The sequence below is a fragment of the Mastomys coucha genome, unplaced genomic scaffold (genome assembly GCF_008632895.1).
Source record: "Mastomys coucha isolate ucsf_1 unplaced genomic scaffold, UCSF_Mcou_1 pScaffold7, whole genome shotgun sequence".
Taxonomy (NCBI): domain Eukaryota; kingdom Metazoa; phylum Chordata; class Mammalia; order Rodentia; family Muridae; genus Mastomys; species Mastomys coucha.
The window spans coordinates 69,942,507-69,957,640 of record NW_022196913.1 but is presented as its reverse complement, the minus strand read 5'-3'; the positions used below and the strand labels follow the sequence as shown (position 1 = coordinate 69,957,640).

At 40.9% G+C, this 15,134-nt stretch overlaps 1 protein-coding gene across 1 annotated transcript; it reads right to left on the bottom strand.

Annotated features, from left to right (window-relative positions):
- Positions 1-7,256: 7,256 nt before the first annotated feature.
- On the bottom strand, positions 7,257-13,195 carry LOC116082426 (spermatogenesis-associated protein 31-like). Its single transcript, XM_031359332.1, has 3 exons — positions 12,920-13,195; positions 10,742-10,814; positions 7,257-10,229 (listed from the first exon to the last, which is right to left on the bottom strand). The coding sequence occupies exons 1-3, from the start codon at positions 13,100-13,102 to the stop codon at positions 7,357-7,359; spliced, it is 3,129 nt and encodes a 1,042-aa protein (XP_031215192.1). The 5' UTR covers positions 13,103-13,195; the 3' UTR covers positions 7,257-7,356.
- Between the last annotated feature and the right edge of the window lie 1,939 nt (positions 13,196-15,134).

The following is a 15,134-nucleotide window of genomic DNA, read 5'->3' as shown; positions in this document are numbered from 1 at the left end:
ATGCCTACAAGTGGTGCCCAGATGTAGGACTAGGCAGAATGGGAAACTTAGTTTCTGATGACATAGAGGAAACAAAGAAGGAATGAATATTCTGCTTCAGGAGTCTATTGCAGCTGTTGCAGCTAGGCTACTTCCTGCTTAGCTCTCAGAAAGAATTTTCTATATTTTCTTCTATTTCTAATTTTCCATTTCAGAAAAGGTTGGGAGAATGTCCCCCTTTTAGTTCAATAATTTTTTTTCTCTAATATCAATCAACCATATACAATAAGAATAATTTTGAGAACTACCAGGTAAGAATTACACTTACAATGTCCAGTACATTTGTATGTGGCAATCTTGGAGAAAGTATACCATTCTCTACCCTATCTTGGTGACTCCAAAGTTTTGTACGTAAATTACTTTCTTATTACAATTTGCATTTATCAACCTAAAACAGTTTTTTAGATCCTAAACAACTTAAGCTTCTATGTCTTTAGTTCTTAATAAGGAAATTTGTAAGACTATAACTATCTAGTCTTCAACCCCATCAGAGATTTGAGAAGGATAAATATTACCCAAGTAAACAGAAATGCAGAACAAGTAGCTTCCAAAACTATGGAAATGACAGAGCCTGCTGGCTGCCTGGTCAGTCACCCAAGTTTCCTCTGGGTTGTTGGAGCATCTGATCTTTAGCTGATGGGCCCAGAATATCTGACAGACTTATCTGTGAAACAGGAATTTGGAAGGGCTGACCTATCTTGTCTTAGCAAAGTTGGTCAATCAACTTTCCAGTGTCGTCCTTGTCCATGTTGTCAGCAGTTGAGAATTTTTTTTTTTTTTTTTGTCCAGTGGCCATCTAAGCCACAATTGGAGCAAACTCCAAGTGGAGGTTCTTCAGTGTTCATCATCTTCTTTGAAGTAGATAGGGGTGTTGCCAGGAGCTGACATGTCTGTCAGAAAAAACATCTTAAATGCCATATTCTGAAATCTCTGAAGTGTTTGAGTACTGCCTATCTAGGTAAGGTATATCTGAATAGACAAACTGACTGTTTCTAGCTATTTACTTTTTAATTTTGAAAACGTATACAGGAGGCCAAATAAAGCTCATTTCTGTAATTAACTAAACTAGTACTTAACATGACTGTAATGGCTACTCCTAGTTGTCAACTTGACTATATCTGGAATGAACTACAATCCAGAACTGGAGGGCACACTTGTGATCCAGATTTTGAGGCTGAAAGACACAGGTTTCTGACCTGGATTTTTGCATGGAAATATTGAGGTATAGTGGCCATGAAAAGTTTAGGCCCAAGCAAGGTAGTCCACACCTTTAATCCCAGGAGACTGAGGCAAGGAGATCTCTGAGTTCAAGGCCAGCCTTAGACAAAGCAAGTCCCAGATCCAGATGTCATTGTACACATCTTTAATCTGTGCCACACCTTCTGATGGAGGCCTACATAAGGACATTGGAAGAAGAAAGAGATTCACTCTTTGACTGCTTTTACTTACTTGTCAGCACATCTGTTAGAACCTACTTTTACAGAATACCAACTGAAACAACTAGCCTCATGGGACTGAGCAACTACTAGACACTTGGACTTCCAATCCACAGCTGCTCATTGTTGGTTTAGTTGTACTACAAACTGTTAAGTCATCACAATAAATTCCCCCAATATATAGAAACATTCCATAAGTTCTGTGACTCTAGAGAACTCTGAATAATACAATGACTATAAGTAAAATTATAGATGACTAACTACTAACTTACATTTCTAATTTTTAAAAGTGTGATTAGATCTTTATAACTGCTTGCCCAGCAGAATTGTGTGGTCTATTGTAATGTATTTTATAATATGCAAAGAGTTGCCTCATCTTACTGCCGACATATGTAGGGGCATTCATTATCAGTCTTAATTTGTGCAGGCATCCCAGAATTACCATTATTTCCAATAAATGTGTAATTATAGAATCAGCTTTTTCAGAACTCAAAGCAATTGCCCATTGAAACCCCAAATATGGATCAATGGAATGGTGTACAAATTTTACTTTTCCAAATTCTGCAAAATGAAACAAATACATATGCTAATATGCTAGATTTAACTTCTTTTGCGCCAGGCGGTGGTGGTGCATGCCTTTAATCCCAGCATTTGGGAGGCAGAGGCAGGTGGATTTCTGAGTTCGAGGCCAGCCTAGTCTACAGAGTGAGTTCCAAGACAGCCAGACAGCCAGAGCTACACAGAGAAACCCTGTCTCAAAAAACAAAACAAAACAAACAAACAAAAAAACCAAACCAAACCAAACAAACCAAAACAAAACTTCTTTTGCTATCTGTAGGGTTACTTCTAGCAGATAATGGAATTTGTTTATACAGAGAACAATAGGACATTTTCTTAAAATTTCTTTGGCCTGTTGCCAAGTGAATGAAAACTTTTTCTTCTAGCCTCTATTGTTAGCATGTGTTTTTCATGAGATTTTGAGGCTTCTAACACATTTCCTATTAATAATTGGTCATTTCTTCATTTCTTTGTGCTAATTGACCTGACAAGCCTGTATGAGACTAAATATGTGTTATATACAATGAATAGTTTCTATATCTGATTGCCTGTTGAAATGCATGAATAGGTTAATTCTGAACCATCATGAACAAATTCAGCAGTTTCTATATGCCAAACAACTCTTTCTGCACACTGAGAGTCAGTAATTAAGAGATCCAGGAAATCTAATAAGGACAGTCTACAATGCTGCTACTCTGGACTGAGGTATATGGGCTTTGGACTACTTTGCTTATTTTTCTCTGATTTATAGCCTGCCATTCCTAACTTAACTGCTGTGCAAATGTGGGTGCTTCAGGAATTGATGTTCCCTTACAATAGTGGGATAATTCAATTCTTTTGTATAAGCTGTGGATGCTTGCTTTTAGGTTGTTTATTGTTATTTTCTCCCAGATAGTTACTATAAGCTCTTTGTCAATCTTCCTTGACTACCCATAACGCCATAACCACAGTATTAGTAAAAGGCACTACAATTTCAGCCATGTCTGTTCCTGGCAGCTGACACAGTCTTAGTCTACCTTTCATGATTAATTCAGAAGTCTTTTCTATCTAACTCTTTTTTACTTTGTTTATGTGCTAAGAAAATGTACTCCATAATACTATCTTCCCTTTGCATAATGAGCCCCAAAGGAGAAGGAGTTGAAGGCAAAATAACCAAAATATAATCAAGTTTAGGATCAACTTGGTCCACATATGCATCTTATGGTCTCTCTTTTATCAGAGATAATCCCTCTCTCTCTCTCTCTCTCTCTCTCTCTCTCTCTCTCTCTCTCTCTCTCTCTTGCTCTCTCACACACACTCTCTCTCTCGTTCTCTCACTCTCTTACACTCTCTCTCTCCTCTCTCTCTCTGCTTCGGCTATTAACCATCTTGAACTGTTTAAGTCCAAATCTCCTTGTATCATTTGAAACAAATTCCTTAACCCTTGAATAGTTAATTCAATTGTAGGGTAGAGTCAATATCTCAATTTTTTGAAAATCATCAAGAGTTTGCAACTGATCTCTACGGATATGTACCTTTTCTGGTCCAATTTTTGTTGACTTATTTTATAACCCAAATAGTTAATAGAATAGCTTCTCTGTATTTTTTTTTCAGGAGCAATCTGTAATCCCCAACATGGCAAAATTCTTTGTGTTTCCTAAAACATTTTCTCTAAAGTATCTGCATCAGAATCAGCCAACAAAATATTATGCAGGCAACGATAAATAATAGATTAAGGAAATTTCCTAGGAATCATTTCTAGTGGTTGTTTCACAAAATATTAACAAAGTTGAACTATTTAACATTCCTTATTATAAGTAGGTACTGAGAAAGGAAATCTTTCCCTATCATGCTCATGGAAAGAGATTGTGAAAAAGCAGTCTTTTAAATCAATTACTAACTTAGGCAATGACTTATGTAATAAGGTAAAGGAATTCCAGGCTGTGAAAGACCTATTGGCTGAATTGTGCTATTCACCACTCTTAAATCTATTGACATCTCCAATTACCTATTTTTTTTTAAATAACACCACAAGGGAATTCCATGTGTCAGTAGACTCATCTATATGTTGAGTCTTCAGCTGCTGTTGTACCAGCTATTTAAGTGCCTGCAATCTTTCCTAAAGGCCACTGATCTTCCCACATGGGTTTGTAAGTTAATCATTTTAAGGGTAGGACCATGGGTATTTCAGCAGTGGCTTATAAATTTGTAAACTCAATTCCTATGATGTCCTGTGTTTGGACAATTGGCACAGCTGTGATTATTTTTACATTATTTGACACATCAATACCTTCCCCAGGAGCATCTATCATTTCCCCCATAGTTTCATCATGAACTGTCTTTGGGATTGCAGGAATATTAATTTATTATTATTAATTATTATTAATATCAATGAGTACCCCATTGTTGTAAAAGATCCAATACCCATAAATTCATGAGTATCTTAGCCACATAAAGTCTCAACTTCCCTTTTTGCCCTTCTGGTTCCACACATTTAACACACCACACACTTTGTTTTATTTGAGATAATTTACCAATTCCAATAAGTTGTGTATAAACCTTCTGAAGTGGCCATTCTGAATTCTAGGATTTTTGGAAAATGAGTTAAATCAAATCCACCTATTCTTTCTCCTGGGATGGCTTTGCCTTTATACTCTTCTGTTTTTTTCCTTTTCAGCCATTTGTTTCTCAGACCCCTCCAAATCCACATGCAACTTTTCCAATTGCCTAGCCATTCTCTTGACTTTTTTTGAGACAATATAGGAAGAATAATAAGAAAATGTAGAAATTTTTCTCTGGGAGCAAAGCAAGAGGGAGCCCAGCTGTAGTAGCCATAGTTACCTCCTGACACAGAATATTCCTTCCTTCATCCCTTGATGCTTCCTCTGTTATTAGAAACCAAGTTTCCCTACATCTGGGCACCACTTATAAGTATGCTTTGGGGGGGGGGTGCTGCTTTATTGGGTTCTTATATCTACTACTCTTCCAACCCTTATTCCACTTTAATCCCTTCCAACTGCCGAACACTAGGAAGGAGAGAAAGAGGGGAAAAGCGGAATAGACCTCTTTAGACTACTTTCTGTTGATTTGGAAGTTCCATGTCAGGTTCCTTGAGGCAAATCCAATCTTTGTCATCAGGATATCTGATTTCTTCTTCTAGTCTCTTTACTCATTACCACTTGACAAACCTCAACAACAGGAACTACCTACCACCACCAACAGCAGGAGCAGCAGTCTCCCTAGCTTGTGGCCCCAGCCCTTCTCAGGATCTGGCATTTATACCCTCTGAAAAGCTCCCAGAATTCCAAACATCACACATGTGCAGAACCTATCTGCAGCTGGCAAAGCAAAGCCTTACAGCACAAGGCCAGTCATAATCACCTGCTATGAAACAGCCCCTTTTTTTCCACACCTGGGATTAAAACAAAAACATATTCACATGACATAACTGGAATTTTAAAGAAACCAAAATTCTCACTAGACAGGGGCCTAGTAGAAAGGAATGCTTGAAGCAGAGAGTAGAACATAGACCTGTCCTGTACCCTCCTAAACAGGGGAGGGAGCGAAAAGGACTAGCAGTGCATACCCCTTCTAATTGTCTCTTTCCTATTGGTCTCTGCACTAAACAAAGATAAGTTGCAGAGCAAAAGTTGCCATCCCCTCCACCCTTGTAAAATTTCACCTCTCCACCTGTAGTAGTCCTGGTATGGTATATATGCACAACAGACTTGAGATCTTATAAGATCTCAAGACTTCCTGTCCTGATGTACATTGTAAAATCATCCTTTCTAGGATTAGAAATGGGGTTATATACAAGGTTAATAAATTTATCTTGCCCAATTTATTTTTATTCCAATCGAGTCTGTTTTGTTTTGTTTTTTAAAGATGTACTTATTTATTATATATAAGTACACTGTAGCTGACTTCAGACACACCAGAAGAGGGCATCAGATTTCATTACATATGGTTGTGAGCCACCATGTGGTTGGTGGGATTTGAACTCATGACCTCTGGAAGAGCAGCTGGTGTTCTTACCCACTGAGCCATCTCACCAGCCTCCTTTGTTTTGTTTTGTTTGTGGTCTGAGACCAAGGATCACAGATGGGATACACATGTGACCAAGATGAACCATTTGGCCCTTAATAAAATGTCCTCCTGCTTTTGGCTTCCAGGTGGCAGGGGAACAACAGGGACTCCTTGTTCATGGCACATTTATAGTGCCTTCCTCTGCTATTCTACAGCATGGGGCATGCAGGGAGATGTCTAGCATATGACTAGATTTTCCTTAAGGCTGAACTGTAAGGGCATATCACTATCCCTACCTTTCCCTATGAGAAAAGGCTTTCCAGAGGCAGAAATTATCTACGGGAAAGCCTTCTCTTACCTCTGAGCTCAGAGCACAACAGGATACCTTGCCTCCACCCAAACTTATGCCTATTTTAAAACAAAGAAACCTAAAGATGAAAGCTTAAGATGCCTCTGTCAGTCTTTGTATCTGCCTAAAGTTTAAGGTTACGATAAAGCAATGGAAAGGTGGATTGAAGCAGATTATAAAATGGAATGTTCTCAGTTTTCCTGATTCTGTCATCTTTGTGTGTGGGCACATGTATGTGCAGGTAGACATGCATGTATACAACATATATATAAAATGTGTGTGTGTGTGTGTGTGTGTGAAGCCTAAGGGTCAATTTTGACTATGTTCATTAGTAGCACTTTTTTTTTTTAATGGATATAAAGTCAATTAGTGAAGCTGTAGTTCATTCCTTGGAGTAGCCATCTCGTCAGTGAGTTCCAGGGGTCTCTTTTCCTTCCTAGCACTAGGATTAGAATTGTGTACCACCGTGTTTGGCTTTGTACATGTATGATAGAGATCTGAGCTCAGGTCTTCATGTTTTTGCAGCAGACATTTTACCAACAGTACTGTCTCCCCTAACACTGGCAACAGCATTTTGTTTTGTTTTGTTTTGGTTTGGTTTGGTTTTTCGAGACAGGGTTTCTCTGTATAGATAGCCCTGGCTGTCCTGGTACTCACTCCTTAGACCAGGCTGGACTCGAAATCAGAAATCCGCCTGCCTCTGCCTCCCAAGTGCTGGGATTAAAGGCGTGTGCCACCACCGCCTGGTGGCAACAGCATTTTGATGTTAAGATTTTCTGTGGAGGTGGGCTTGTACTATGTCTGTCGATCATCCCACTGCTGGAAGCCAAGGCCCATATAAAACATGGAACAGACAGAAACCATTACCCTTTTATGGGGGAAAAACATGTATTTTGGGCTACATTAAGTATCTTGAATGTACTAACATGAGAAAAATAATTTTTACATTCACTATTCTTTTTCTTTCAATTATGTTTTCCTATTAGGAAAAACTACAGAGGAATGTCCTGGTTCTCTACAGACATTGCTCTGGAGGGCACAGTGCCTAGGACAGAAAAGATGGTGATCTGGGATTCGCGGCACTATTGTTCTATTCTGGGAAGAATTCACCAAAGCTGATTTGGGGGACAAGTGTCTGGGGTTCCGTGGGATCTGTGGTTTCTGGCTAAATTGTACACTTTTCTGAGATGGTTGGTTTCTGATGTGCCTGTTCTGTATAGAACACCTCTGACATGAGCAATTGCCCTGGTAACTGGGTACTCTCCTTGGCTGTAAGTAGGAGACTGGCATGTGGCCATAGGAAAACTGTGAAGTGGGGGCTGGAGGGACTTTCCTGTGCTGGCTGAACTTTGAAGCACAGGGTTGATGTTGCAGCATCATTTTCTTTTCTACCATCTGTCCAACAGCTGTCATAAGTTCCTGGGCCTCAGCAACATTGCTGTCCATATATGAATTCTTTCTCAGTGGCCTTTGTTGGTTTTGGGCAGTGGCTGCTGTAGTATTACTTTTTAGGGGATGAGATTCCTGCTGTTTGATTGTTTTCTTGGGGTGAATCCACTGAAGAAAGCTACCCAAACGACTTTGGGAGGGGCTTTTGGGGAGCACTTGTGTGGTTTTTGGAAGGGTCTGGTAGTATTGGCCTCCAAGGTTGACTTTTTTCTCCTTGACTGGGGTGAACTTAGGCCTGTCTTCATACTTTATTTCACTCTGTCTCTTAGTGTCCTCTCCTTGATAAGGAGGGGCCAACATCTTCATTTGGCTCTTCTGTGAGACTTGATGCTTTGGAGTACTGGGTCTCTGCTGCACCAGGGTTTTGCCCCCATCAACCACCACAGCGTCACCTAATATATGTGAAGTCAAAGAGTCTACAGGATGCAGCATGTTTCTGGAACATTTTGGAAGGTACATAGCAGTGGTATAGATTTGTGGCTGGTCTGCTAATTCTGTCTCCACATTATGTGGAAAGTCATTAACAACTTTTGCCTGAAGGTTGTATGCCTCTGAATTTTGGGCACTAGTCCTTCTAGGCGGTAAAAGGACTTCTTGGGTCTGTATCTCTTTCTTTAAGCTACCCCTACTCTGAGAGGTTGCGTCAGTGAAATTATAAGTGAGGGAGTCTGAAAGATACCCCCTCTCTGGTTTGGTTGGCAGGGCTGTAGAAAACTCATGGTCAACAGCAGAGGGAAGCCTTCTTATGGCCCTTTTACAGGAAGGAGATGAGACAAAGAGAAGGTTCCCAGGTGATGGAGAAGGATCCTCAACTATCTGTTTCAAGAATGGTTTTCCTAGGAATCTGACTACCTCAGCTGCTGAACTGGTCCTATGTACAGAAGTGGTTGAGGAAGGCTGGGCACAGACTGTAACAGGCAAGGACTCAGTACTTAACCTGAAGAGGTTTATGGGCTTGAGTATCTTAAGGGGTAGACCCCATTTGTGCTTCACCCAAAACCTTACAATATGTGACTCCAGAGCTTGTCGAGTTTCTGGATTGAGAAAGGCAAGCTTCTTTGAAGGGTACATGGACTTTTCTGAGCTCTTTAAGGATGTTAATTTTTTGTTTTCCATCTCATAAAAATCATTGTCCACAGCAAGCCAAGACTGCCGCATACTCCTAGGGGTCAGACCTTGATTTCTCTGCCTTGACATTGTACCCAAATGAGCTTTCAAATTGTTTTCTAAATCTTTGTCTATGTAATATGTTGAGTCATTTCTGGAGTAACTTTTCAAGCACGTAACTGAAATTCTTTCTGACTCCAAAATGTTTCTCTCCTGAACCCTTACTATATTATTTTCCAAGCCCCTGATTGAATCTTTTGATATCTTTCCTAGAATAGGTCCCAGATTCTTGCTAGATTCCTTTTCTAGCTGGAATTTCACCTTCTGGCCCTCCTTGCTGTGCTCACCAGGAAATGCAAGGGCTTGTGAGGTGCTGGCTTTCTCTCTGATTTGACAATTTCCTATTGCTGTGCTCTGAAGCTCCATCTCCTCCTCAGGATCTTGGTTGGTATGGGGAACATTCCATTGGTGTTGAAGGAGCCACTTTTCAATGTGTTGCTCCAGTTTCTCCCGGAGCTCACAGCTGATGGGAAAATTATCAGGAAGGATACAGACTGCCCAGTCTTGGGAAGGGTTGGGGACCAAGATGTCATAGGCTTCCTGAGGTTTCTGGACCATCAAGGGTAGAGTTAATCTACTTTCTACTTGTGTTGTCACTGAGGGGCTTTCTTTGTATTTTATTTCAGTTGAAAGGTATTGTGGCTTATGTTGTGACTGAGAATAAGATGTACCAAAATCTCTATTATAGGGCAGAGAAGAGGGTAGCAGGACTGGGAGAGGTGATTGAAAATGGACTTGATTCAAAGCTGGGGGCTGGAATGCAAGTGGAGAGAGAATTAAGGGTGGAGGTTGGAGGTCCAGATAGGACAGAGGATGTGTGTGGGGAAGCATTGGAGACATTTTATCCTGTAGTTGAATTGGATAAACACTTGAGATGACATTGAATAAGAAAAAGGGAGAAGGGGGAGTTGATGTTGTCTGAGGGATCCAGGCAGCAGCCATCAGAGACTCGCTGTGGAGAGAAGGGAGACCCCAGTAAAGCTGGTCAAATTTCTGTTGAAAATGGTCCCCTGAGATCTTGGGATAAGATAGTTTCTGAGTAGCCATCTGCTCTTCTGATTCTTCTTTCAGGTTCCAGCAGGGTGACGGGGTAGTGCTGTCTTGTTTAGCACTTGGTGACTTAAATATATTCCCTAAAGAGTTCAAATGGTATACTGGGCTCATTTCTTCTAGAAATAATTCATCCTTTTCTTTTTCTTTCAGCTTTTTCAGGCATTCTCCCCAAGCTGGAAATTAGGAGAGTGGGTTATGATGGTGGAAGGTAGGGCATAGGATTATTATAGCAAGCTAAATTTGTGGGTATCCCATTAGGAGAGATTACACAATTAGACTCCAGAGCCTGTTCATTAGCATTCAAGGTCATAGGTTCCATGATCTGTAGAGCTTTCAAGGTACATAGATAGACAGCACTTAATCATTTATAAGTAGCTCCCATAGCTATCACCCTTCATGATCCTCCTAGCTGACATATGGGAGAAAGGATTGAATCATCTCAAGAAAGAATCAGCTTTACTCAAGGCCCCACCTCCAAATCCTGGTAGCATTGCTCCTAAGAGTCTAGGGACCTCTCTGTTAGGAATACCTGTCATCTGGCTTATGATAGCTTTCTTCTAATCCAGGAACCTGAGTATGGGATTCTAATTTCTTCCCCAGGAACCTCCCTCTTAGGCCTCTGTAACTCACCTGGGAACATGGTGTTAGCTCCTCACAAGCAAGTGAATGGCAGAGACTGACTTACCTTTTGCATTGTTTCTACAATGATTCCTAAACTTTTTCTTGTACTGGCCCTGCCAGGTCATCTGTATCTGGGACTGAGAAATGAGATACAAAGAAAAACATTCTCAATCTCCTCAAAAGAAGCTGCAGATATTCAATATTCATGAATTTTAAATTCAATATGGTGTGTGTGTGTGTGTGTGTGTGTGTGTGTGTGTGTGTGTGTGTGTGGTGTTTGATGTGTGTCTGACCACTAGCAGAGACCAGAAAGGTGTGTTGGATCTCTTGGAGCTAGAGTATAGGTGGTTGTGGGATATGTGGCTTGGGAAGCAAACTGTTCCTCTGGAAGAACAGCAAGTGTTCTTAATAGCTAAGACATCTCTCCAGTTCTGGATATAAACTACCTTAGACTTGAACTCTCAGAGATGTACTTACCTCTGCCTTTCAAGTACCGGGTTTAAAGAAATGTGCCACCAAACTTCTTGGATGGTGGTTCTGTTTTTGTTGTTGTTTTAACTTGACATTTTAAAAATTAGTTCAAATACTCCTTCTCCTTCTCCTTCTCCTTCTCCTTCTCCTCCTTCTCCTCCTCCTCCTCCTCCTCCTCCTCCTCCTCCTCCTCCTCCTCCTTCTTCTCCTTCTTCTCTTTCTCTCTCTCTCTCTCTCTCTGTATATGTGTGTCTGTATATGTGTGTCTGTGTGTGTGTGTGTGTGTGTGTGTGTGTGTGTGTGTGTGTGTTGGCGGGGGGGACCTGAGATCCATGTCAGTATTCTCTTGTCACTCTGTCTAAATACAGTCTCTTACTAATTCAGTTAGACTGGCTGTTTAGAAAGCTTCAGGGATCCTTTTATATTTGTCTTCCCAGCATGAGACCACAGGCGCACCTCACTATGCCCATCTTTCTACTTGCAAGGGTGCTGAGTATCTCAACCCGGGTCTTCATGCTTGCAAGGCAAGGACTTTACTGAGCATTTTCCCCAGCAGTTTTCTTTAAGAAAAAAGGGAGCTGGGTAAGAACATTTGCTGTGTAGGGACCTAAATTCAGGTTCCAGCACTCACGTAAAAAGCCAGATGTAGTTCCACACACGCCTGGAACCCTAGTGCTATGGGAGGCAGAGACAGAGGATCCGAACTTGGAGCTAGCCTGGGAGACAACAAATTCCAGAAATTCTTTCCTATCCTTGCATCCTATAGCACTAGGGTTGCAAAGTCTCTGTCTAAAGAAAATAAGCAGAGGGTTATAGGGAACACTTATATTCTTCTTCACCCTTCTAATAGATGCACAAATATATGCACCTCCTTCACATCCACATAAGCATCACACACAACACATAACTCATACACATGTACATAACACACACAGATACATATCACACAAATGTACACACACACACACACACACACACACACACACACACACACACACACACAATGGAGGGAGGACTTTCTACTGTGAGACCAATCATGGATGTCTACAATTGTTTTTCTGCTCAAGAGCCAAATACCCGCAGCTGCTTCATAGCTGCCATGTGGAATTCTGCTTCTTTAAGCTAGATGTCTTGAGCTCTGGCCTCTTATCTAATAATGCCTTTTGAAGCTCAGTGCAGCCCTCAGACAACCCACCACAGAGGAAAGGCTTGTACGGGAGAAGAGAACATATGAACCAGTGTTCAGTGATAGTCCTAGTCCAGCGATCCCCAACTATTTCAAGAATCCAGATGCTATACATGAAACCATGGCACACCAGCACACCCCACAGACATACTGTGAGCTCCAGATAGATGCTATGGTGACTGCTGTCAACCCTACCCTACCTGTTCCCACGAGAATAGATTTCTTTTCTTTCTGGAGAGTTCTTTCCAGCCATCTGTTTGTCTACTTGAAAAGTGGGAATTTGTAATGAAATGTGGTGTTGATGCAGAAGTGAGTGAAAAGATGCATGTGATATGAAAGCCAAAAGGAAGCTTGTGGGGAGTACAAGGTGAGGATGAGACAAAGGAGGAAAGGTGGGTGGAAGACATCAGACAATCAAGAAAAACAAATTTTGTTTTTCAAACCAAATTTTGAATGCTAATTTAAAAACTAAGAAAGAGACGCAGAAAGGAAAAGGGTGGGAGGGAGGGTGGGAGGGAGGGAGGAAAGAAGGATGAGAGAGGAAGAGAGAGAATTCTCTGTTAGATTAAGTTGAGAGTTTCTCACCTTCCTGGTGAACTTTATATTTGATGGCGGTGAAGACAGATGACTCTCAAGAAAAGGAAGTAACAGGAGGTAGAGCCCCAGTCCACACACAAAGGCAAGGATCATGTCCATTGCCCATATCGTGGAGCTGAGGCTCAGCCATGTGGTGTAAATGCTCTCCAGAAGAGAGGGAAGAGTCTCCATCTGAATCCCATTGTTGGGAATTCTTCCTTGGAGCTAAAGGATAACTCAGCCCCACATCACAGAGCTGGAGACGGACTCTCCATCACAAAGCTGGGACTCCACATCACAAAGGGCTTCTGAGAGTGGGGGAGGGGCAATAGAGACAGAGAAATTCTCCCTCAGCCTTCTGGGTGCTTCCTTTCAACTCCATCTACTCCAACTTTTTTTTCTGTTCTAATAACTGCCCTTCTACCCCCACCCCCAGGAACTCATATATTACCTGGTTCCTTTTCTCATTTGCAGATCATAGCTTGTGGTGTTTTAAGATCAGTTTTATGCTCCTCAAAAAAAAAAATCTTAGATTGGGGGATAGAGAGATAGCTCAAGTGGTTAAGAGCAGTTGCTGGGCAGTCCTGAAGAACTGAGTTCAGATACCAGCAGTCACATAGTGAGCTAGGCATGTCTTCCAGTTCTTATAATCTCAGCTCAAAGGGGAATAGACAGAAGAGGATCTCTGGGATTTACTGGACCAGCCTGTCTAGAAAACACAAACCCTGCGTTCAAGGAGAGACTGTGCATCAAAAAGTGGTAGAGGATACCCAATGTTTTCTCCTGAGACAAACACACACACACACACACACACACACACACACACACACACACTCACACACACACACATACACTCACACATAGAATCATAGACACACACACACACCCTCACACATGTACACGTGCATATACAATCATAGACACACACTTTTTTTTTTTAAATTAGATTGCTCAATGCTTAAGAGCACTTGCTGCTCTTGCAAACGACCCAGATTTGATTCCTAACACCTACATGGCTGTACCCAATTGTCTGTAACTCCAATTACATGGAATTTGACACCCTTTTTTGGATTTGGTGGCCCCACATGTGTGTGTTGTTGTGTACGTGTGCACATTTAGGCACTCATGTATACATATAAAACCTAATAAAAAAAACAAACAAAACAAAACTTGAGATCCTGGAATTTGGAATGTTTCCCTGTCCTGGAACTCACTCTGTAGACCAGGCTGGCCTCAAACTCAGAAATCCGCCTGCCTCTGCCTCCCAAGTGCTGGGATTAAAGGCGTGCACCACCACCGCCCGGCCAGATTTTTCACTCTTAATATCTCCTTATTTCTTAAGTCTGGTTTGCTTCTGCAGTGTTTTGTCTTCCATCAGTTCAAGGAAAGAACTCAGATTACTTTTATATTCATTTAGTTTGATGAATTTTTAAATATTTTTATATTTTGCCTCATTTTCAAGTAGAAGAACCTACATACATAAAAATTTATGCATGAAATAAGTATAAGTACCTAAAAGGTTATATGATATTTATAAATATACAGCATTTACAAAGTTTAACTACACAAAGACTTTGGCATTGCTTCCCATATGGAGCCATGGACATCCAGCCACATGTACATACAGTTATGGTACTCAAGTATACATGCCATGATCTTCCACAAAACAAATCTACTATTTTTCAATCCAAGGATATATCACTTGTTCCATAGCCATCAATGAATCACTTCCTCAGCTTCCCAAATGGCTTGGGGTACTTTATAAGGGGTGTGACTTTTTACTATTAATATTAATGATAGTGTAATCATGTTTATTCCTAACTACATCTCCCACTGTGGGGCAATCATATATCACTGGTCATGTTATTTACCTTCCTTGACCCTACCTTTTTGGCAACTCTTGAATTGCACAGTGGCTAGAAATCTTTGCTTGAAATCCTTGTTGAAGATTTTGCAATATAGCAACTATACTTATTCTATGAGAAGAAAATCCATTCTTTGTCATAACTGAGACTATGAACTGTGAATCCCTCTATAACACAAAGAATTTCTTTGAATGCTGTTTCCTGCTGAAAGAGTTGAGCAAACTTTAGCTGGATTCTACCTGCAGCAGGCTAAGGCTGTAAAAATAACTCTGAAACATTATGCTTAGTCTTAGGAGGAGAAGGAGAAGGAGAAGGAGAAGGAGAAGGAGAAGGAGAAGGAGAAGGAGAAGGAGAAGGAG

Bases quoted from the DNA above. Each gene is read 5' to 3' on its own strand.
- LOC116082426 (XM_031359332.1), bottom strand. From the start codon at position 13,102: ATGGAGACTCTTCCCTCTCTTCTGGAGAGCATTTACACCACATGGCTG. The intron at 10,815-12,919 runs GTGAGAAACTCT...CTCATTTCTCAG, and splicing joins ATATAAAGTTCACCAGGAAG to TCCCAGATACAGATGACCTG. The intron at 10,230-10,741 runs GTAAGTCAGTCT...CCTAATTTCCAG, and splicing joins TTGTAGAAACAATGCAAAAG to CTTGGGGAGAATGCCTGAAA.